The 24,481-nt window shown below is 42.2% G+C and overlaps 1 protein-coding gene across 9 annotated transcripts in view; it reads left to right on the top strand.

Moving 5' to 3' along the window:
* The first annotated feature begins 530 nt into the window (after positions 1–530).
* Positions 531–24,481, top strand: part of Cpeb1 (cytoplasmic polyadenylation element binding protein 1) — an 87,506-nt gene continuing 63,555 nt past the window's right edge. For 5 of the 9 annotated variants that reach the window (XM_051148824.1, XM_051148822.1, XM_051148825.1 and 2 more), the window contains exons 1-2: positions 1,874–2,016; positions 20,843–21,017. In XM_051148824.1, coding sequence (XP_051004781.1) covers positions 1,888–2,016; positions 20,843–21,017 — 304 coding nt within the window. In that variant the 5' untranslated portion in view covers positions 1,874–1,887. Of the gene's footprint in view, positions 699–1,097; positions 1,282–1,873; positions 2,017–2,210; positions 2,286–20,842; positions 21,018–24,481 lie in introns of those variants that run through there. The other 4 variants (XM_051148830.1, XM_051148829.1, XM_051148827.1 and 1 more) reach the window with 4 other exon arrangements.

Genomic DNA, 24,481 nt, shown 5'->3' with positions numbered 1-24,481 from the left:
ACCCTGGGCAGAAACTACAGTTCTTGTCTCACAAACTTGTCATCAGGTTGGTAACGGCTCTTCCCCATCTGTCAAGAGGACCCTTGAGTATAAATACGTGCTTAACAGATAGTATAACACATAAAACGCTTATAAGTGTTCGATAAGCTCTGGGTCCTTTTCTTATCCGCTCCAGCACCTTATTTCCAACCTCCACGTCTGCAGCAACACCGTAAAAGAGACCTGGCAACTTCCACGCTTGTTCATCATTACTAGTTTCTAGCTAGCTGGAATAAAAGTCCTTCATAAACTAGGCTGAGGCTTCCCTCCTGTGGTATCAACACGCACTCGCTTGGTTCTAGTCAGAGCCACTCAGCGCAGTCCTCCCTCTCCGCTTCCCTGGTCTCCAGCCCTGAATGCCATCTCCGCCTCTTCGCTCGCTTGGGCTTCCGGTCCGCTCCAGCCCCAGCTGGCCCATGACGCCTTTCTAAACAACAGCCCGGCTCACCCTGATCTCTCGCCCCGAATTTTCTCAGTAAAGCGTCCTATCATATCTCGAGGGAGCGTCGGAAGCGGTTTCCCCAGAGAACTGCAATCCAAAGAGGATCACTGCTGTCTTTGGAACTTTCCGGAATCCCCTGACGCCTGCACTCGCCGCCACCGTTCCATCTCAGAGATGCAGTTGCAGTCGGTCTGAAGTGAGGGCGTGTCTGCTGCAGGTGGGGGTGGGTGGAGGAGCTGGGTTCTTCGTGCAGTGGGGCTTCCACCCCAGAGGTCATTAGAAATGGGAGGGGCGTGGCTGTGCGGCTGCGCGTCATCACCGCAGCTGCATCGCAGGGTCTTGGAAATCTTGTAGGAGAAACTGAGGCCTGCGGGAGAGTGACTTCACCAGGGTCACTGGGTGAGGGGCGTGCTCCGGCCTGGATCTTCGGGCTCCCAGAAGTGGCAGTAGCCTGCATCAGCAGGAGCCTCAGAACTAGCTACCCCCCCAACTCCCCTCCCACTCCGCCCCCGCCCCTCTCGGATGCCCAGGCCCAGGGTGGGCGGTGGAGCGCGGGTATGGACGGCTGGAAGGAGCGCAGGGGGCGGGGGCGGGGGCGAGGCCGGGCGGGGCCCGACACAGGTGCTCCTCATCAGGACAGCGCCGCCGAGCTTTTATAAGCCGCCGCCGGGGCGCGGGAGTCGCGCGCCGCTTGCAGCAAAAATAGCGCCCACGTGTGTGAGCGTCCCGCGCCGCCACAGACCCGCCGGACCGCCCGCCAGTCCCACAGGGCCACGCAGGACCCCATGGCGTTCTCTCTGGTAAGAGCCGCCGGGGCGGGGCGGGGCGGGGCCGCTGTCCCCGCCGCTCCAGCTAACGGTCCGCGCGCTGTCTCGCCGCTTCGGAGCCCGTCACCCCCTCCCACCCCACCCCACCCCCTCCGCCACCGCCGCCCGGGCTAGCGTCCCGGGCGGGGCGCCGGTCACATGCCCGCGGCCGTGGGCCTCGTGGAGCGGTGTGGGGCGGGAGGTGGGGGGGGGCAGGGAGCTTCCTCGTGACTCAGGCCTTTGGGCTTAAAGGCGCCGCGGCCCGGGGGGGGTGGGGTGCCCGCTGGGGCCTCGGAGCCTTGGAGCTGCGCTTGCAGACTCCCCGTAGCCTCGAACGTCTGTCCAGACGGGAGCTGGCCGCACCGAAGGGAGCCCGGGCGCTCGCGCCACTTCCTCCTCCCGCAGCCGTCGCACGTGAGAGACGACGGCGGCGGCGGCGGCGTCTCACGTCTCTCGAGAGTCGCCTCGGCGTCTCGCAGGAGGCTGGGGGCGGGCGGCTCCGGGCGCGGGGCGCAGCGGGCGGGCGGCGGAGACCCCCCTCCTCCGGCCGGGCCCCCTACCTCCCGCGCTCGGCGACGCGCGCGCCACGACGGCGCCGACATGGCTCCTTTAAAGCCGGGGACTCCGGCCCCTCGTGCGGGCCGCGCGCTTTCGGAGCCCGGGAAAGTCACGTGGCTTCACACGTTCGATTGCTTCTGGAGCCCGAGCCCTGAGGATGGACCGGGCCAGGTGAGGTCGCGCGTGGCGTGCGCGTGTGACCGCGCTTTCGAGGGCTAGTCTCCCCCCCCCCATGGGGCGGGGGCGGGGTGGGGGGGGAAGAACTTCCCAGGTCCCTGGGGGGCGGAGTCAAGCAGCCCGCGAGGGGGCGCTGGCGTAGAGCCTGGTGTCGTCCGCGGCGGCGGTGGCGGCGTCCTCTTCCCTCACTCCTCGGGGCTTGGCGGGACGCACTCATGTGGCCTCGCGGGTGTCTCTCAGCTTTTCTCAGCCGGCAAGGCCAGGTGCTCAAACTTGGGGGTGTGTCGGGGTGCAGATGGGTTCGCGCGGCCTCCACTTCTGGCCTCAGGTTTTGAGGGGGGGGAGAGCTGTGAATGGAGGCCGGGCAGGTAAAGGCTGACAGGCCGCTTTATTAGGGCCTAGACGCCACCCGCCCCCCCCCCCCCCGGCAAGGCCCATGCCTGCCTAGGCGCCCTGAGGTAAAGGGGACCCAGGCCAGGAAAGTGTGTCCCTTCGTGGGCCGCTCCGTGCATTGCTCGGCCATTCCCCCTCGCGTAGGTTGCACTGCGGCTCGGTGAGCCCCGTTTCCAGGGTCCTTTCCTGCAAGTGGCCCTCCACACGGGAAAGCATGCAACACCGAGGCTCCAGGGGACAGCGTAGCCTCGTGTGTCGTCGGCGCCACGGTCTGTAGTGGCACTCGGCGCCCGCCTTGCAGCCGGTACCCCACTGTACTCCGCCCTCGGATAGAATTAAGTGTGTAGAGAGAGAAAAAAAAAAAAAAAGTCGAAAGCACCCGGAATAGCCCCGGGCTGCCCGCCTCAGACCTCCCCGTCCCCCCCATCCCCCCCCATCCTCCCCCCACCGCGGCCTCCAGGCCGGGCTCTGTGAGGAACGCATTTCTCTGGCAACTGCTTCCTTTGGTCTCCCTGGCTACCGTGCTGTCTCCCCACTCTCTCTCTCCTGGCACCTGGGTAAACTGCTGGTCTGCGTCATTGGCTGGGGCCAAGGCAAGTGAGTCGGGTTTAGCGCCCTGGAAAGGCACACATGCAGCAGCAGCTCCCTCCAGGCCACCCCTTAGGTGACTCGGCCCACGTGCACCAGCTGAGACTTGGCTCAGGAGAGTTTTTACTTTCACACGCTCTAGTTCTGTTTGTGTTAAACTCGCAGTGTTACATGCTGTGCTTTAAAAAAAAAAAAAAAAAACAGGTAAAACAAAATCTCAGAAATACAAGCTGATGATTGTTTTCCGGTTATGTAGCGGAAAGAGATGAACGGCTGATGCACAGTGAGGCTCCAGCCTGCCAGGGTCCCTAAGGACAGTAGTGTTAAGGACTCATCACTGATGATTTACCCTTCCTTGTAAGAGCTTGCCTAGAACTCTTGGGGGGCATTTTCAGTATTGTTTAGCAACCCCTGCCCCCAATTCTTACAGTTATCTAAATTTGAGTCATTCGGCACTGCATACTCTGTTTATAGAAAGTTGACAACTGTGGAGGTAAGTCAGCCTTGTATAAATACACTTGTTCCCCTCCCAATAGTTGTTTTACAGACAACTTCCCTGGCAGACCCTCCCCCCTTCCCCGCCCCCCCCCCCCCCCCCCCCGTGTGGAAGAGAAGCTGTGTCAGCCTGTATAGCAGACAGGAGTTAGAGAGCTGACACTTGCAGTTAGTGATCATGGGGACGTGTGCAGTGAGGAATGGTTCTGGGGTCCTTTCAATACAGGCACTTGACATTGCCATGGCACACTTGAGTGTTCCCGAATCAGAAAGCGGAGGGGGAAAGATGGAGTTTTAACGACTCGTTCTTAAAAATCCTTAAAGTGGGTTATGAACCCGAATGAGTTGGAGAGGAGGGAAGAGTAATACCCATGGCCCTGTCGTGTGTGTGTGTGTGTGTGTGTGTGTGTGTGTGTGTGTGCGCGCGCCTGAAAGGCAGAACTTCAGGGTTAGAGTTGATGGACCTTTGACACTCAACTCCCCATTTTGATGACTCCCTGGCTTTTAAGTGCAGCAATAAAAACTTGCACATCTTTAATGTTGGATTGAACCTTAGGGCTTGTTTGGAGTCAGTCTGTAGATACCTCTATATACAGAGTTCCCTGTTTTGCAGTTGAGGCTCACAAAGCTATTAAATGACAGGACCAGATCCTGGGTCTCTTTGTTGCTTAATACCAACCTATTACATGCTATGTGCCTTGAGAAGTCAAGGATCAAAATATTGGTGATGGATGATGTAGAGAAAGGGGTGGTCTGTGCGCTGGTCCTATTTTTACAGCTGTTTGTAGTGATAGGAATCAACTGTTGCTGTAGAAGTCAGTATAGGTCTTCTGAGCCTTAGTGCCTGGAAGGAATGTGCTGTGTCTACTGTTCCGGGACGTGTGTCAGAGCAGTTGGTCCCTAGAGCCAGAGGTCTGGAGAAAAGTTCCTCCTCCTGTTGGGCTGACCCTCCCAGCTTTCTGTACAAAAGACTTTCATTTTCAACATAGATTAAAATTTCATTAATTTTTCCTTAGACAAGACAGATTTGAAATGATATGATTGGTTTTAAATCTTATTTTTAATAATTGTATGTTTGGAGTTGTGGGCATGCCAGAGTGTGCATATGTAAGGAGATCAGAAAACGACTTGCAGGAGTCAGTTTTGTCCTTTCCGTGCAGGATCCTAGGGCTCAGATTCAAGTATCTTTACCTGCTGAGCCATCTTGCCAGCCCTGAAATTTTTCTATAATTGTTTTAAGATGATAAAAGTAGAGTCTCACCTTTTCTGTCTTAACTAAAACTTCTGTAATGATGTCTCTTAGATTTACAAGAAGAGTTGATAAGACTGTTAAAATTGTGTGCCCCTTTCCCCCTCCCATCTCTCCTCTCCCTGCCTCCCTATTCCCTTCTCCTTTTCTTTCTTCTCTCTCTCCCTCCCATCTCTCTGTCCCCTCTCTGCAAGTTCTCTTTATGTGATCTTAAGCTCCCAACTACCTGTAGAAACCTCCTCCTGAGTAATGAAGCTGGGGTTGGGTTGGGCTGGGGTTTTTGCTGTTGGTGGAGTGGCAGTTTTTGTTTGTTTCTGTGTGAGGGGTTTGGTGTGTGTGTGTGTGTGTGTGTGTGTGTGTGTGTGTGTGTGTGTGTGTAATTGTAAAATCATAAAGAATGATCTCTTGGGGCACAAAGACCAGGCTTAACATCTTAGTACCAGCATATATCTAGCCATATTAATAGAGATTGGAAGGGCACAGAAGGAACATTTATTTCTGTATCTTACACTTAGGCTTTAAAGGAGGAATGAGTGTATATTCAAAACCTTTGGCAAGTGGCTTTTTATGTGTGTACACAAGCTGTAATACAAACAAGGTAGATACTTTACCCATTACCTGGAACGTTTTAGTAAAGATAGGAACTTGAAAATGTTACTTGGCTTTAGCCTCTCTAATATCCTTTACCAGCCATGGAATCGGGTCTGAGTTCAGTACTGGCAGATTAGGGAAGCAGAGAGCAGTGGGTGAGCCTGGAGTGTCTACACCAAAGTTGTTCTTTCTAGTGTCTATTTTTTTTGCTAAGTGTTTTGTGTGTAAGCTTCATTCACTTGTATAAGGTCCCTTAGATAATTGACTTAAAATTATATCCAGTTGAAGGGAAAATTCATTAGTGAATTTGTAATTCTATTTAAAATTGTCTAACCAACCCAGGTACTGATGTTTACACTTATATCTTCAGTAGCTAATACTAGAAGCAGTAAAAGAGTCAGGATCAAGTAACACATTATTATTATTATTATTATTATTATTATTATTATTATTATTATTATTATTTTATGCTTTGGAAGAGCTGTGATAATCTTGTCTGTAAATCTTCTTTTCCTAATCTAAAATGAACCGACTCTGGATAACATTTGACCCAAATCTCTTGAGACAAAGGAATAAAAATGGGGTTGTATATGAAGCTTAGGGTAAGGCAGTTACACAAATAATTTGGGTTTTTATCTGTTGTTTGATTTAAAACCAAGAAGTATTCATTGCACCCTTTCAGTATTAATTTAGCCCTTGCATGCTGACTCCACCTCTCACATTGCGCCTTTGGAAATGATCTTTGTTTTCCCCTGCCCTTGTTTGCAATCTGTTCAGTTAAAAATTGCTTATGAAAAGAGATGCTGAAAGGTTTTGTGTTGAAGATAGACCCACCAGTGTTAGGCATTTCTCAATTGCACAGGTATGTACCTAAAATATACATAATAAATGCGATACTCATATATTTTTTTTACTTGGTGTGTGTATGTGTGTGGTGGAGGACAACTTGGAGGAAGTCAGTATTTCCATCCACTGTGTAGATTCCAGGTTTAAAACATAAGTGTCAAAAAAAAAAAAAAAAAAAAGAAAAAACAACCCCCAAAACAAAACGCATAGGTGTCAGGTGTGGTGACAAGTGCCTTTATCCACCTAGTCCTCTCAAATTTTTGTAGGAAGGTATTTAACTTTTCATGAAAGTTGGTATTCACATTTCACTTTTTTGTTTGTTTGTTTTTTGAGACTTGGTTTCTCTGTGTAGCCTTGGCAGTCCTGACTCCATTTTGTATGTAGACCAGGCTGGCCTGGAACTCACAGAGTCTCCAAGTGCTGGGATTACAGACGTGTGCCGCTGTGCCCAGCTCACATTTCATCTTTTAAAATGACATTGTAGGTGTAATTTAAACACCTACATGTTACAGGGATTGCGTTACTGCCTTAATGTTTGGTGTGAGTTTAAGTAATAGGGTGGGAATGTTCCTGTTCCTGAATAGGTGAACACTTGGGTATGGGTTACCTTTGAATTCAACTTCACTTCTTTGAGTATTTATTTATGTCTTGAACAGCACTTTTAAAAAGATTTGCTTTCTAATGTTTTTGCCCGAATGTATGTATGTGCACCATGTGTGTGTCCCTAATGGGTACAGGGAACTGAATTCAGGTCCTCTGTAAGAACAGCAAAAATGTTCTTAGCCACTGAGCCATTTCTAGCCTCAAGGAGCTCTTTTAGAGTACAACGAATTAGCACTTTTGTTTTTATTTTTAAGGCATTTTGTGCTGACTTCCCTTGAGGTAATTGGAGAACCCCCAGAAGGTTAGGTCTAATGATTGATTTGTGTGCTAAAAATGGGTTCACAGTTCATTCTAGGAGTTACTCGACTAATAATGTTACTGGTCTTTATTCTTCACCGACATGATATGCTGCTGTGGCAACATCTGGATGGATTTAGCACAACTACTTGCAAGCTTCTTTGATAAGATTGTGAAAATAGCCTTTCTCTTTGTTTTTTATTTTGTTTTAGTTTGGATTTTAGTTTTTCAAGAAAGGATTTCTCTGTGTGGCCTTGGCTTTCCTGGACTCTCTCTGTAGACCAGGCTGGCCCTGAACCTACAGTGATCCACCTGCCTCTGCCTCCTGAGCGCTGGGATTAAAGGTGTGTGCCACCACACCTGGCCCACCTTTCTCTTTGGAAGAGAAAGTAATTACCTTGGTGGGCAGGCATTTGTGTGTGTGTATGAAGGGGTTGTCTTTTGACATGACACTTCATGCTGTTACACTTGTGCACCCTGCATTTTAGTTTGTGCTTTCGGATTTGTGCTCTGATACCATCTGTCTTCTGAGTTGGCCCTTTCTCCTGAGACTTTTTTTTAAAGCTGTAACCTTGGAAGTGTTTTAAAGCTCAAAACATGTTAGAGAGCTGTCTCTCAGGTATAATTTGGAGTTGACAACCAAGCCCAGGTTATAATTTACTATTTTAATGGACAAAGGAAAAAGGGCTTAGAATGAAAATGATTGTTTTTAACTTTATGTAGTTATTAGTCATATAGCTAGAAGTGAAACTCATTTTCAAGCCCAGTGCTCCTTCCAGAATTCCTTTTTTTTTTTTTAAACTTATTTATTTATTTATATATAGTGTTCTGTCTGGCCATCAGAAGAGGGCACCAGATCTCATTATGAGCTACCATGTGGGTGCTGGGAATTGAACTCAGGACCTCTGGAAGAACAGCCAGTGCTCTTAACCTCTGAGCCATCTCTCCAGCCCTCCTTCCAGAATTCTTACACTTTGACCCTCTGCTATGTTGATTTTTTTTTTTTTTTACTCCAAATTTCTACTTAATTCCTAAGATTAAAGCTTCCTGCTATTTTCAATCTGATCCATTTGGTCTCCGCACATACAGGCTTCCTTTCTATTTTTTCCATTTTTGTTTGTTTGCTTTTTGAGACAAGGTTTCTCTGTGTAGCTTTGGCTGTCCTGGAATCACTTTGTATACCAGACTAACCTCAGACTCACAGGGATCTGCCTGTCTCTGCTTCCCGAGTGCTGAGATTACAGGTGTGCACTACTGCGCCCAATTTATTTTTCCATCTTGATGCTGTATTCCCTATGGTTCAGCCTGTGGGCTCATTCCTGACCCTCTGTATGGGGGAGGGCAATGAATTTCCATAGTTGCACCCACTTAGCTGTGTTAAGGCTGTTTTTTTCTGCTGTTCTCAAGATCTAGGCATTGGTCTATCTGATGCTTGTTAAATATAGCAGTGCGCTCCCCTCCCTCCCTCCCTCCCTTCCCCCCCCTCTCTGTGTGCTAGAGATGTACAAAGGTATACAGAGGTACACCTCTGGTGTCTTCTTTAATTACTTTCCATCAGTGAGGCACAGTGTCACTGAACCTGGACCTCACCAGTTTAGCTAGGGTCTCTGCACTGCAGGGACCCAATTGTCTGAGCCTCCTTGTTCTGTGATTACAGGAACATACTGCCATGCCCAACTTTTTTTTTGTGGTTTTGTGCATTTTTTAAAAATGAGGATATGTTTTTGTTTTAATCCCAGGTGTGGGATATGTGGCTGCTTCACAGCAGTTGACAGATGATTTGCCTCATGTTTTAGCAGAGGTGTGATTTTGACAGCTGCAGATAGTAGGCCATTTGGAATTCTAGGGACTTATATAAATACTAAGGCCTTCAGAGGCAGGTGGATTGTTGGTTGCTGTTGGTCACAGTTAGTTGAGTAGTCCTCATATGCCATGAGGGAAGAAGACTGTCCTGCTTAGGAAAGGTCTCTTGGGCCTGGAAGAAAATAGTCTTGCTGGGCATGGTGGCGCGTGCCTGTAATCTCAGTACTTGGGAGGCAGAGGCAGGCGGATCTCTGTGAGTTCGAGGCCAGTCTGCTCATATATATATATATACATGATCATTGGAAATATCAGCTATTTACACTACAATTCACAACTGTAGCAAAACTACAGTTATGTGGTAGCAACAAAAATAATTTTATGGTTGAGGGTAACTACAACATGAACTGCATTAAAGAGTGGGTTGTGTGTGTATATAGGTGTGTGTGTGTATATATGTATATATGCGCTCAATGCTTATATAGCTTATATATGCGAAATGCGACATACAGGTTGAGAACTGAGGCTCTAGTGCCATCTCACAGGTGAGAAATGTGTTTGACTGTTTCTGCCTTCTACCACACTAGGCTTGTTATAGAAAGATACTCGGGAAGATCATTGTTAGAAAACAAGGTATACAGTTGCATACCTTGTGTTTCCTGTGGCCCTTAGATGCTTCCACTCTACTGTTACCTGGCATAAATATTTCCAGTCTGCTTTTTCCACCTTCTCAGCTGCTGTTGTGTATTCATACTGTCACTTTTATGGTACTCTGTTCCACTAGTGTTACTTTGCTTCCTAGACATATCTTGGTTCTTAGTGGACTGTTCTGGATTTTCATGAATCCTCCTTGTCTTTACCCTCTCAAGATAAAGAGTTTAGTCATTAGTCTAGTTTCCTCACTGTCAAAGCTCTTACAGTCACTTCAGAATTTGGAGTTTTAAATTTGGATTAAAAACAATTCCACATAAACAAAAAAAACCTATGTAATATGACACTTGGGAATCCAAAAGTTACCCATATTTTGCTTCTTAATCATACGCCAAGGACCACCCTGGGAATAAATATGAGTGCCCCAGATTTCAGGGAGTCAGTAGTATAATCAGAACACAGGCTTGTAAACAAGTTATCTGCTATGTTGTAAGTAAAAGTAAATATGTACAGAAATAACTTGGGTAGTAGGTATGTTAAAAATTAAAGGCTTTGCCAAAACAGGCTTAGAGAGGAAGGAATGATATTTTCTTTTGTTTTTTTTTTTTTTTAAGATTTTATTTATTATGTATACAGTGCTCGAAGGCCGAAAGAGGGCATTAGATCACATTATAGATGGTTGTGAGCCACCATGTGGTTGCTGGGAATTGAACTCAGGACCTTTGGAAGAACAACAGAATAGTCAGTGCTCTTAACCTCTGAGCCATCTCTCCAGCCCCTAGGAATGATATTTTCAAAAGGAATAATGTGTTCATCTAAGCAGTATGGGATAGAAAAGTGACTTTTATGGAACTACTGTACAGTATCACTAAAATTTTAAATCAAAAGTGTACCATCTTAAGACAAAGGAAAATACAGTAGAAGCAAGTACATCTGACTAAAAAAGAAATGTATAAAAATAGTTAACAGTGTGGTATGGAAGACAACTCAGCAGGTAGAAGCACTTGCCATTAAGCCAGATGACCTGAATTTGATCCCTGGGACCCATACAGTAGAGGGTTAGAGAATCAGTTCCCAAGAGTTGTCTTCTGACCTTAACACATGTGCCCCCACACATACACAGAGGACGGTGTGATATTTTTAAAGAATAGCCACAGAAATTTAAGTATGATTATTAAAATCTGAAGAACAAGAGGACAACAATGATAATGACAACCACATATATTCATTGGTGATCAGATATTCCCAAGACCATGCTCAGGTCAGATAACTCACTAGGAGGATTTGTAGGGATTGGACAGTAGTTGTACCAATGGCTAAGATTTATTACAGTCAGAAGCTACAGAGAGGAACCACAAAAGCCAGGGGACAGAAGTAATATCTACTGTTTTCATTCTTTGCTATATACCCATAAGTTGTGATTAACCACATCTGTTTATATGCAGACATTTCATACTCCTGGTATATACCCGTAATTATAGCTACTTGGGAGATTGAGGTAGGCGGATCTGGACGCTTTAGACTCCTTCCTCCCAAAAAGTTGTAAAAAGGGTAGTTATGTAGGTCAATATTGGAGCATGTTTAAGTCACAAGGCTTTAGGTTTAGTCCTAGTACTGGAATAATAATGAAAAAGCCAGGCCTTCTGGGTGTGGGAGTGTATGCCTTTAATCCCATCGCTTGGAAGGCAAAAGCCCTTGGATCTTTAAGTTCTAGGTCAGCCTACTCTACATAGCATGCCAGCTAAGGCTACAGTGAAGCCCTTTCTCTCAAAACAAAACAAAACAAAACAACAGCAATATTAATAAAATAAGAAAACCAGACCCCAGATAACAAGATTACCTGTTATATGACTCCATTTATAAGAAGTCTAAAACCAGACAAAACTGGACTAGGATATATCTTAGTTGGTAGATGCTTGCCTGTCATGCATAAGATGTCCTGGGTTAGATTACCAGCACCATATAACATGGGGAGTAGTGGTTAATGCCTGTAACCCCAGCATTTGGGAGGTATAGGCAGGAAAATCAGAATTTCAAGGCCAACCTTGGCTACATAAGCAGTTTGAGACCAGTTTTGACCTTGACTCAAAAATCATAAGTAAACAAATGTACAAGCCAAATTGGTAACACAACAAAAATGACCTCCAGGCCATTGAGAAACCTCATCTCAACAAACAACATGGATGCATTCCGAGAACAGGACAGTTGAACACCCAGTTCCACACAGGCAAATGTACAGGCATGCAAACACTATTCTGAACAGTAAGCCTGTGGGGGATGGGCTGAAACATAAACATGGAGTGTAGACAACGGGAAGGAGCACAGGAAAACCTACAGCATAGAAGTGTTTTTATTTTGATGTGTTGTAGTACTCAGATTTATATAAATATGTCAACATTATTAAGTTGTATGCTTATTTCTTGTGCCCTTTACAGGGTGTATGCTTACAATTAAAATACTTTCTTTTTTTAAAAGAAATCCAAGTTGGTCACTAAGATGAAGGAATTTTTTATATTATAGTTAAAGAATTCTGTCTTTTTGATAGAAATTCTCACTTGGACGTCTTTAGGTCTCCAAAGTCAAGTGTTTCATAATCCTAAAATACCATGGACTTTAACTTTTCCTTTCTCTTGAGACAGAGTCTCATAGCCTAAACTGCTCAAAACTTACTGTATAGTCCAAGTTTGCTATCTGAGCATCCCAGCTGGTGAGGTTATAGGCATGTGCCCTATGCTTGCTCCCATCAGTTGCTTTAAAACTGTGCTGGTGTTTTCACTGATGATGCAGAAGTGGCAGGGATAAGTACAGCCACTGGCACCTTAGAAATCATGGTAGTGCCATTAAATTGTGGCATGCCATCATTGTATTATTTGTACAGTACCCCACAAGCCAGTTTCACATTTTAAAAATGTCCTTGAGGAAGCAATAAAAAGTCAAGTTTACCAATTCTCTTTGTTTTTGTTTTGTTTTGTTGAAACAGGGTTTCTCTGTGTAATAGCCCTGGCTGTCCTGGACTTACTTTTGTAGATCAGGCTGGCCTTGAACTCAGAGATACCCTGCCTCTGCCTTCCGAGTGCTGGGATTAAAGGCATGCACCACCACAGCTAAGTTTACTAATTTTTGAGGGTGTTGTGCACAAGTGGGAAGCCAGTGGAGAAAACTGTTGTTTCATATCCAAGTAGGGTGGTTTCAACGTATTTCTATGAAATACATCCCTTTAAAGAACACTGATAAACTATGGTTGTTTAATTTGGGGTATTTGTTAGACTGATTTTTTGAAAAAATATTTTGTTTTTATTTTATGTACATTGGTATTTTGCCTGCATTTGTGAGAGAGTTGGATCCCCTAGAACTGGAGGTTTAGACAGTTGTGAGCTGCCGTGTGGGTGTTGGGAATTGAACCCTGGTCCATCTGGAAGAGCAACCAGTGCTCTTAACCGCTGAGTCATCTCTCCAGCCTGACAGATTTTTATTTTTTTAATGAACAAAATGTGTCTGTCTATTCATTAGAAAATCACTGACTGTGTGTTTGTTGCCAGTGATAAAATTTGAGCTCAGAAGAAATTAGAATTTTGGAAAACATTTATTTGAACTATATGTAATATACTTTAAAAACTCCTGATGAGAGTGGTGATGCTGTCAAGAAGTATGTCAGCATTTACAATACCTGAAAAATGCAGTGAACCAGTATTTACCACATGACTGACAATAAGATCTTATAAAGTCAAATGTGGATATAAAGTCCAACGAGAATTTGAATTGGACTTAGGAATTTTACTCTTACATCGTCTGAAGGACACATCCATATATTTTAGGTTGTCATGCTTTTCTTAACTTTAAGGAAGTTAATGCTTATGAGGTTGGATGTATCAAAAAGGATTAATCAAAATTACCTGAAAATACCTTCTTTCCATGAACTAACCTGAAAGTAGATTTTCTTGATATAATTCAAAACAATACATGCCAACAGATTAAAGAGGGAATCAGATAAAATGTAGTTAGCTTCTGTTAAGTTAGATAAAGTTGTGGTAGGTCTGAAGAGATGGCTTAGCAGTTAAGAACATTTGTTGCTCTTGCAGAGGACCTAGGTTTGGTTCTCAGCACCTTCACGGTGTCTAACAAGTATCTGTAACCCCAGTTCCAGAAGTACTTTAAAGTGTTAATTAAAACAAGAAAGAAAGAAAGTTTTTTTTTTCTCCAAATTGACACAATTTAATTACTGCAGCAATAGCACAAAAAGATTTTAATGAGAAAATACTGATAGGTGTGGAGGGTCTGTCTGCATCAAAGCTTTTAAGATACAGCCTTTGGAACGTTAAGGATGTAAAGAATTCAGAAACTGAAATGTATGAGAACTTTAAAAGACCTCCTAAACAAGAAATTTTTCTGTTTGTATTTTTAAAAGATCTATTAATAGGAACATACAAGCAGAAAGAAAATATTCTGAAAGAGTCAAGAATTGCCTGTTGGATTTGATAAGAGTACAATGAACTAAGCAAAAAGCATTCTATGCATGGTAGTCTGAATTAGAGTGGCCCCTATGGGCTCATACATCTGAATGCTTAGTCACCAGACAGTGGCACTATTGGAGAAGGGTCAGGAGGTGTGGCCTTCTTGGAGAAAGTATCACTGGGGGTGGGCTTTTGAAGTTTCAAAGGCCCATGCCAGGCTCAGTCTCTTCTGCTTGAGGAACAGGATGTAACTCAACTCCTGCACCAGCACCATGATGATATATACTAAACCCCTGAGACTGTAAGCAAGCCCCCAAGTAAATGTTTTCTTTTATAAGAGTTGCTTTGGTCATGGTGTCTCTTCACAGCAGTAAAATAGTGACACTTAGTAACATGTTGGGAAAGAGAGTGGCATCTGATGCTTAACTTTTAAAGGATGGAAGAGGTGAGTAAAAGTGTAGGAGCTAGAGGTGTAGTAAGTTTCTCTGCAGAGCAGCAGGAGGAAGACTACTAGATGGGAGTGTGGGGCTAGGGAAAACTCTAAACATTGAAGACAGTTGATTGAGTTCACAGAAACGATGATTGTGCAACAGGAATTAACTATCAAGAGGATAGTTATTATTCTGGAGACTTATTCTGGAGACTGTACAATTTCCTTCTCAAACTGATGATAGAATTAATGATTTGGTATATATACCCTATAGAAACATAAAAATAACCAAAAGAGAAAGAACCAGGAGAAAGTGATTCCGGAATTCAGTAGAGTAGTTGAGGATAGGATCCCTATTCACCGCCCCCCCCCCCAAAGTCAAGAAAGTCTTGGTTGCATTGACAACTATGAAGTCATTGATTGAGGAGCTATATAGTGTCAAGTTTCTTGGGGCATCATGTTCATGTTATAGATTGAAAGGATGAACAGAAGTTAAATGCTGGTTGGTCATAAAGCAGAAGAAATAAGCTGTGGATCGAAGAGGATGATTTAAGGTAGAAGAGCCTTGAACATACTTAATACAATAAAGAGAAAGCCATTGTAGAAATGATGGAAGATCATGAAGGAGAGAGGTCTAGGATCTCTTATGTTTGTTAATGGATTCACTTTCTCTTTCTGACATGGTAGCCTTTATTCCTGGTGAGATATGTGGTCTAATTCTTGTTGGAACATTTCTTTCCTTGAATGTACTGTGTTTTATTTCCCCCAACACTTTGTTCTGCCTATTATGTTTTTTATGATGTCTGCTTATTGAAACTTCATTTTCATTTTTCCTTAATGTAGAAGTTTTAGTTGTGAAACCACTCCTGACACTTTGATTTATTCCTTTCTTGAGCCTTTGTGTTTTTTTTTTCCCATTAGCCTAACTGAATTTACTCATCCCATTTAATGAATTCTTCTAAGACATGGACTGTTTCATCTATTTCTGTGATCTCAATATCTAACTAGCAATTTTCAGTAATCATGAAACACTAGATTGAGCTGTGTAAAATTGCTATTTTCTTGGTTAAAATGATGTAAATTATTACTAATTTCATATATACCAAACTAATAAAATTGTATTCATTGTATTTGTACATAGACAACTTGAAAGACCAAGCAGGGAGGTGAAAAATATATATGTTCTTTCCATCCTAGTTTCATATATACATGTGTACAAATAGTATGAAAAGCAATATTATGGATACTATATACAGTATTAACATGTTTCCCCATTTACCCTCCTGCCCTACCTTTTCTTGCTTTTCACCCTCTACATAGTTTCCTTTGTTGTTTTCTTTCTTTTTGAGACAGTGTCTTACCTAGTAGCTGAGGATGGCCTTGAGCTAACCCTGCCCAGTCTCCTCATGGAGGTATAAGGCAAGCATAGAAATGTAGCTAGGTGCCGAGCCGCACCCTTTAATCCCAGCATTTGGGAGGCAGAGGCAGGCAGAATTCTGTGGGTTTGAGGCCAGCCTGATCTACAAAGCAAGTCCAGGACAGTCAGGGCTGTTACACAGAGAAACCCTGTCTCAAAAAAAAAAAAAAAAAAAAAAAAAAAAAAAAAAATCTAACTAGGTTTGCATTCTTTTTTTTAAAGTTTTTATTTATTTATTATTTATACACTATTCTGCCTGCCACAGGAAGGCACTGGATCTCATGACAGATGGTTGTGAGCCACGATGTCGTTGCTGGGAATTGAGCTTGGGAACTTTGGAAGAACAGCTGGTGCTTTTAACCTCTGAGCCATTTCTCCAGCCCTAGGTTTGCATTCTTTTGCAAGAAAAACATGTTCTTAATTTGTCATCCCCAAATGTTTTTTTTCCTGTGTGATTATTTATATAAGAGCTGCTTAAAATTGTATATTCAGAATTTTGGATATAAATGTTCAACTGTATATTTCATATAAGTCTAAGGCAAATTGTGTAAGTACGTTTCAGCATAATGTTCTTGGGAGGCATCTAAGTAGATTATTTTCTGTTACTTTGACTTAATATTTTTTAAGAGTCTTGGATGTTCAAGACCAATGCTTTTAACTAAAAGAATCCAATTAAATGGAAAGGTTTTATTTTCAGAAAAAAAGTATAAACAGCTTTTTTTTTCTTAGACAGGGTTTCTCTGTGTTATCTTGGCTGTCCTGGACTCCTTGGTAGACCAGGCTGGCCTCAAACTCACAAGGATCCGCCTGCCTCTGCCTCCCAAGTGCTGGGATTAAAGGCCTCCATGCCCAGCTTATAAACAGCTTTTTAAGAAGGTTCTCTAGATTCTAATTGGTGGATTCTAGCTTTAAAATTCTCATCTGGAGGAGTAAATTGTGTATCCTTCAATCTTAAATTTATTTATTTTTCTTTCTTTTTGAAAGGGTCTATTAGGTAGAGCAGGCTGGCCTCGAACTAAGAAGAGATCTGCCTGCTCCTGCTTTCCAAGTGCTGCACCGACATACCCAACCCGAATTTTCTTTTCCACTTTTTACAAATTGTAGGAGATTAGCAGTACTTTTCTTGAAGGCATCTCTAGTGTAGGAGTTGTGTTGTTGACTATAAGCATCCTGAAAAAAAAAATTTAGAGATGGCAGTGCTGCAGTCATTTATGAGAAGTGAACGTTACCAAGCCCAAAAAATTGACCTGAGGAATGGTGACCATATGCTCAGGCTAAAGTATATACTATCTGAAGGCAAGGCCAGAGTTTTCCAATAAAGCAGTTCTAGGTAGTTTCTAACACACACACACAATTTTGTGGGTTTTTTTTTGTGGTTTTATTTTATTATTATTATTTTGAGGTATTCTGTTTTGAGGCGGGGGTAATCTGTGTGACAGCCCTGGCTGTCCTGGAAGTCACTTTGTAGACCAGGGTGGCCTTGAACTCAGAGAGATCTGTAGTGGTAGTTTTTCTTCTCACCCTTTAGCTCCTGGAGTAGTGACTCATGAGACTCATTAAATATTACACAGATATCTAGGCCATATAGCATGGCTCTTCTCTGACTAGCTTATAACTTAAAATAACCCATTATACTAATTTACATTTTGCTCTGTGGCTGGTTACCTGAATTCGGGCACTATAAATCCATTTCCCTCACATCTTGCTGGCTGAATCTCGAGCACCTACCTCTATCCCAGAATCCCTTCTACCTGCTGGATGTCCCACCTATTTCCTGCTGAAGTCTTTAATTGATCACAATACACACAAGAGAATTCTTCAACAATGATCGACCTGTTTCTGTCCCCCAAGTGCTGGGATTAAAGGCATGCATCATCACCACTTGGGCTATACTAAGTTTTAGAGTCACATAAAAGTGTAATTATTTTGTTCACAATAAAAGACTTAAGTTGAGGTAAAAACAAACAAGCTTGCTGATGATCTCATTTTATGACAAAATATGCCAAAACATTAGAAGTTAACAGGCAATAGAAAATAAACAAGGAAAAATTCTTGTTATAGTAAAACGTTGGTCTGAATTCAGAATTTTATTTAGCTAAAGACCAGTGGTTCTCAACCTTCCTAATGCTGCAACCCTTTAATATAGTTCCTCATGTTATGGTGACTCCCTACCATAAAATTACTTTGTTGCTACTTCACAACTGTAATTTTGCTACTGTTATATATCATAATATAAATATCTGATATGTAGGATATTTGATATGCAACTCCAAAGGGTTATGATCCACAGGTTAAGAAAACCACACAGATAATTTTAATTTTGAAAATGAGAAGCAATTAAAATTTTTAATTGGTGTGTATAAAAGGTCATCAGTCTATTCTGTAGCAGATTAAAGTTTTAGGTAGTTGTATGATGTCTTTTCTAAGCTTGTGAAGTCAAATATTAGGAATGGGGACCAAAGCAGAGAAGGGCCTGGGGTCATCAAATAGCTGCCTTAGCTTTTAAATACACTTTTCTTATTTAATGAACACATAGATCCTTTCTTCAAAGATCCCTGTAGTTGTTCTGACTCATGGTATAATAATACTACTACTGATAGTGTTAATTTGCTCAGTGCAAAATTAGATGCCAGGCACTGTGGTAAGGACTACATGTGTATTAAATCAGGTCCCCTACATGCCATAGTATTATTCTTCGATGTGTAATGTACATATAAGGAAAGTGGTAGGCCTGTTCTCCATCTGATAGTGCTGGTTCACTTACACACACCCCCATGGGGTTATTCAGGTACTTAACTGGTATATCCAGCTATTTGGGGGTATAAATTGAACAACTTGTTTATTTTTATTCTAATTACACAGTCACCTTAAACAAGACCTCTAATTTGTAGTATGTAAGAGAAGGAAGGAGGCATGTCAGGCAATATTTGTCCAGTTTGGAAATAATGATGCATCATCCTACTGGTATTAGGAGTGAGGCAGGATGGCTGGGTAAATTAGATTTTTTTTCCAGGATACTTGAAATAATACACATTTTAGACCTTTCTCACGAAGAATGAACTTCTCCCAGAAGTCCTCCAAAGTCTGCGTGTGTCCTCTAGACCATTGTCAGGCTTTCTCATTGATTCTCATCTCTCTTGCAACTGATGTCAGTCTGTTAAGACTTACAATCATTTTCTTGCCTTCAGATGGGGCCAAGATCCTGAGATTTTATTTATATCTCTTGTATTATAGTAAACAAAAAGTAGGTGTTTTGCATTGTTAAAATTTTTGGTAACTTCTGATGTAGAAGATACTGTTAACTATTTAATAACCTGATGTGTGAGGCCTTTCCAGTCTCCTCTCTTGTACCTAACACTCAACCATACTGGAACACTTTTTAAATTTTTATTTAATTTTATTTATTTAGCCTGCATGTAAATCTGTGGGAGGATGTCAGATCTTAGGGTTACAGATAATTGTGAGCTGTCATGTCAGTGCTGGAATTGAACCCTAGTCCTCTGTAAGCGCAGTCAGTGCTCTTAACCACTGAGCCACCTCTCCAGCCCCCACCCTGGAACACTTTTGATAATGCCTCCCTGCTTTCTTTGCTGTTCTTTAGACCACTTCCTTTATCCAGCTTCCAAACACATTCTCCTTCCAAGTCATGTGGATTAGAGGACTGAGTATGTTTACAGAATGCTGCAGCTTATGTTGTGGTTATTTTATACCATAATCAGGTCTTAGTTACTTGTCCAAACTTTCAAACTTTCTTGTGATTGAATCTTTGTCTCACTCTTGACCCTTGAGGTATTGCCTATAGATAGAGGACACTTGATTAATGTTTATTAGGTAGTGAATGAATGAAGTATATAGCTTTACAATCTGCAAATTGTAAATGCATGCCATTTTGAAGTTACAAAGTAAAGTTGAACATCATTTTACTTAGAAATACACAGTTGTGAGAAGACCTTATGAACAGTATGAATAAGTAGGGCCTGGCAAACAGTCTTGCAGAACTGGATATTCTGGTAGTTTTCAAAGGCTGCACAGGATAGTTTTCTTCTTCTTCTTCTTCTTCTTCTTCTTCTTCTTCTTCTTCTTCTTCTTCTTCTTCTTCTTCTTCTTCTTCTTCTTCTTCTTCTTCTTTCCTTCTTTCCTTCCTTCCTTCCTCCTTCCTCCTTTCTTCTTATTCCTTCCTTCCTCCTCCTTTCTTCTTCATTTGAGAAAAGGCTCTGTGCAGCCTTGGCTGTCCTGGAACTCACTTTGTAGACCAGGCTGGCCTTGAACTAACAGCGATCTGACGGCCTCTGCCTCCTAAATGCTGGGATTAAAGGTGTGTGCCACCACACTCAGCTGGATATTTGTTTTCAAAAGCTTGAAGCTAGCTGGGCGAAGGTGGTATTCGCCTTTAATCCCAGAGTATGGGAGGCAGAGACAGGCAGATCTTTGTTTATTAAATGCCAGCCTGGTATACAAATCGAGTTCCAGGACAGCCAGAGCTATACACAGAGAAACACTGTCTTGGAAAAAAAAGAATAAAAAAACAGATAAGGCTGGAGAGATGGTTCAGAGGTTAAGAGCACTGACTGCTCTTCCAGAGGTCCTGAGTTCAATTCCCAGCAACCACATGGTGGCTCACAACCATCTATAATGAGATCTAGTGCCTTCTTCTGGCCTGCAGGTGTACATGCAGGCAGAACACTGTACATAATAAATAAATCTTAAAAAAAAGAAAAAAAGAAAAAGAAAAAACTTGAAGCTAAGGTAGGATATGAAATTATACATTCAGTGTCATTCTGCAGTTTGTAAACTGTGGATGCGTTTGGTCTTTCTCATGGTCATCTGGATTTTAGTAGGTTATACAAAGTAACATTGTGCTGTTCTGTTCTGATGAGAGAAGCTATAAGTTAGTGGCAATTTTCCTTCGTTGTTCGGATTCCCAAGTTATTTTGGAATGACTGCACTCCTTAAGCTGATTTTCCTTCTTAGAAAGCATAAAAACCTAAGCATGTTCTCTCCATGTCTAGGAAGAAGAAGCAGGAAGGATAAAGGATTGCTGGGACAACCAGGAAGTTCCTGCACTCTCTACATGTAGCAATGCCAATATCTTTCGAAGGATAAATGCCATTTTGGATGATTCACTGGACTTCAGTAAAGTCTGCACAACACCTATTAATCGAGGAATTCACGATCATTTGCCAGGTAATTGAGATTTGAAAATTGGAATGCTTGGGGTTTGTATAGGACTGCTGTTAAGCAGTGCATGCTTAGAGGGTTTCATTGGGAGGCCTATAGAGAACACATTGATTCTCTGGCAGTATTTGCCCATTTCATGGTTTGCATTATGGATTGGACCCTCTTATATGTGGAGACTGCCTGTAATTAGAATAAAGGTGCCTGTTCTGTGTGATGCACAGGAAGGGTTGAATTAAAAAGATTTAAGTAATAGTACATGTGGAGTGGGGGGGGGGGGTGCAGACATGTAATTGCAAATCTTAGGAGACGGAGACAAGGAAAAATGTAAGTTTGGGGACAGCTTGGGCCACATAGTCCTGGGCCAGCAGGAGATAACTAGCAAGAAGTCTCAGAAATACAAAATATAACCACCAATTGTTGTTCTGGGTTCTAGCTCCAGGGCCACAAAGAGTATAATGTTGAGTCATATTGTTAAAGACTTTTGGTAGCTATTTAAATTGTGGGGCTGGAAAGATGGCTCCGTTGTTAAAGAATACTTGTTGCTCTTGCAGAGAACTTAGATTTGGTTTACAGACCAACATCAGGCAGCTTATAACACCTGTAACTACAGTTCCAGGAATTTGCTACTTTATCTGCTCCCCCAGGGCACTAGGCACACACTTACACACATGGTACATATACATAGCACATAAAAGTAAATTTTTGAAAGTTGGAGTTGAAATAAACTTAAATGTTTAGCTCAACATATATAAAACACTGCCTTAACATATGATCAGGTTCAGATCCACAACACCCATATAAGAAGCTATAGGTGGTTGGTCACATGCGCCTATAATGTCAGTACTGGGGAAAGGTGGAAACAGGAGGATTGTTGAGCATTGCTAGCTACCAGTCTAGCAGGAAGCTATGGGTGGGGACACCAAAAAACCAGTGAGGTCCAGGTTCAGTGAAAGACCCTATGCTCCGAGGAGTAAGACTGAGTGAGGATGATAAAGGTGGAATACAGCTAACTGGCACATTTTTATACTGATTATAGCTTGACAAGGCAGTGTTTTTATATATATTGAACTAAGTATTAAATTTATTTCAACTCTTAACTCTTGAAAAAAGTTTACTTTTATGTATATATGTACATGTCTAAATATATGTATATGTAGTTTTCCCATATGTAGGAGACTACTGATCAATGGGGGAGCGGGAAACTCCTGAAGATAACTCTTGCCAAGAAAGTATGGATGCCTTGACAGGGTTTCATAATCTTTTGTGGGAGTTGTAACATGTTTTAATAATGTTGATGAAATGTTTTGTTTGAGTCATTTTAAAAGAAAGAGTACATTTTAAAATTTTTTTTAGAATGAGCTTGGAAAAAATAGCAAGTTTCCCAGAATGACTGCCAAGTACTGTTCTTCAGTTATAAATTCAGTGTGTTGTGGTGTTGTGTGTGTGTGTGCGCACGCACGTGTGTGTGTGCATGTGTGCGCGCACACGCTTAATTTTTTGAGACAGGGTTTCTCTGTGTGATAGTCCTGGCTGTCTCTGAACTCACTTTGTAGACCAGGCTGGCTTCAATTTCTGAAGTTTTGTTTTGTATCTGTTAAAAATCATGTGGCTGTAGTTGTGTGGGCTTATAGCTGGGTCATCTGTTATAGTCCGTTCATATTCCTGTCTGATTTTGTGCGGTGTAATGCTGCTTTTGTTACTACAGCTCAATAGTATATCCTGAAATCAGATACAGTGATACTTCTAGGATTATTATGTTGTTCAGGATTGCTTTGACCATTTCTAGTCTTTTGTCCTTCCATATGAATTTTAAAATAGTTTTTTCCAATTTCTGTTATAATGGCATTAAGATTTTGATAGAGATTGCATTAAATTTTTAGATTGCTTTAGCAGTATATCCATTTCACAGTATTATTTTTATAATTCATGAGCATAATTTCAACAATCGTTTTACTTTATGCTTAGATTTTCAAGCCACGTGGAATCTAGTTTTGTGTAAAGTTAAAGAGTTAAGATTTATTTTGTTTTGTGTTGATTACCCAGCACCATGTGTGTGTGCTGGGGAATCCTGTGTGGACATGTTTTACTGGGAATTGAAATGAAGGCCTTATCTATATTACTAGGTAAGTGCAGTAATGAACTATACACATAGTCCAAAGAGTATTCTAGAAGTGTGTTCCAGGGTTGGATTTGTTTCTTTTGAGTCATTCGTGTTTGTGTGTTTGTGTATGTGTGTACATATATACATACTTGCATACCACACACACTTAGATACAAGGAATAGTCTTCTGTTGCATAGCTGACAATTGGCTTGAATACTGTGTGGTTAGAAATCTGTTTGGGCCAGTGAGATGGCTCAGCAGATAAAGAGTTTGTTGTCGAGGCTAATGATGTAAGTTTGATCTCCTGAGCTCACATGGTGGAAGAAGCAACTATTGTAAGGTGTTTATTAAATTAATGACACCAAAATTTCTCTAAAAGAGGTTGGATCAATTTCATTCCTATCAGAAGGAATACCAATTTCATTCCTATCTGCTGCTTGACATCCTTATCTAGATACTTTTGTGCAGAATAGTGATACCATATATGGATTCTTGCTTGCTCTTCGTTTTTGAGGCAGGGTCTCATATAACCATTGTTGGCTTCAGTTGATCTTCTAACTCGGCTTCTGAAGTGCTGGGACTATAGGCTTGTCCTACCAACATAGCTACATATGGTTTTAATTTTTTATTTTTCTGATTGCTGCTTACGTTGGACATTTCAGATTTTTATTGGTCCTTTAAGATCTTATTCTGTACCATGCTTGTGCAAGTCATTATGCATTCTTGCTGGGAAAATAAGTTTGTAGACATTCTGATTTATTCTGCAGTGAATAAATTGGCTGTCTAATGTTGTCTCTTGGTGAACATAAGATTCACTTTAAGATAATTCCAATTTATTGATATTTATAGTTAGATTTTCATTTCATAGTTAAACTTTGCTCTTTTTTCTTTTGGGGGGGGGTGTGGTTTCAAGACAGGGTTTCTCTGTGTAGCCTTGACTGTCCTAGACTCACTTTGTAGACCAGGCTGGCCTCGAACTCAAAGCAATCCACCTGCATCTGCCTCCCAAATGCTGGGATTAAAGGCATGTGCCACCACTGCCCGACGAAACTGCTTTTTTTCAAGGACATAATATTGCGTGTTATCTTTGGAAAACTTTGAGTTTTCATTTAGTTAATGATGTAAATGTTACTTAAATTTCTTAAGTGCATGTGTGCTTGTGTGATTATATGCCATATGTGTATGCATAGCTGAAGAGGCCAAAAGAAGACATCAGCTCCCTTGGAGCTGGAATTAACATGCAGTTATGAGCTGCCTATATGAATGATGAGAATCAAACTCTGGTCCTCTGCAAGAGCAAAAAGTGCTCTCAACCACTGAGCCGTTTCTCCATATCTGCCTGGGTTTTTCTTATTTCTTAGTTGTTTA

Source organism: Acomys russatus, chromosome 7 (genome assembly GCF_903995435.1).
Source record: "Acomys russatus chromosome 7, mAcoRus1.1, whole genome shotgun sequence".
In the NCBI taxonomy this organism is placed as follows: Eukaryota; Metazoa; Chordata; class Mammalia; order Rodentia; family Muridae; genus Acomys; species Acomys russatus.
This window is presented reverse-complemented; position numbering and strand designations above follow the sequence as displayed.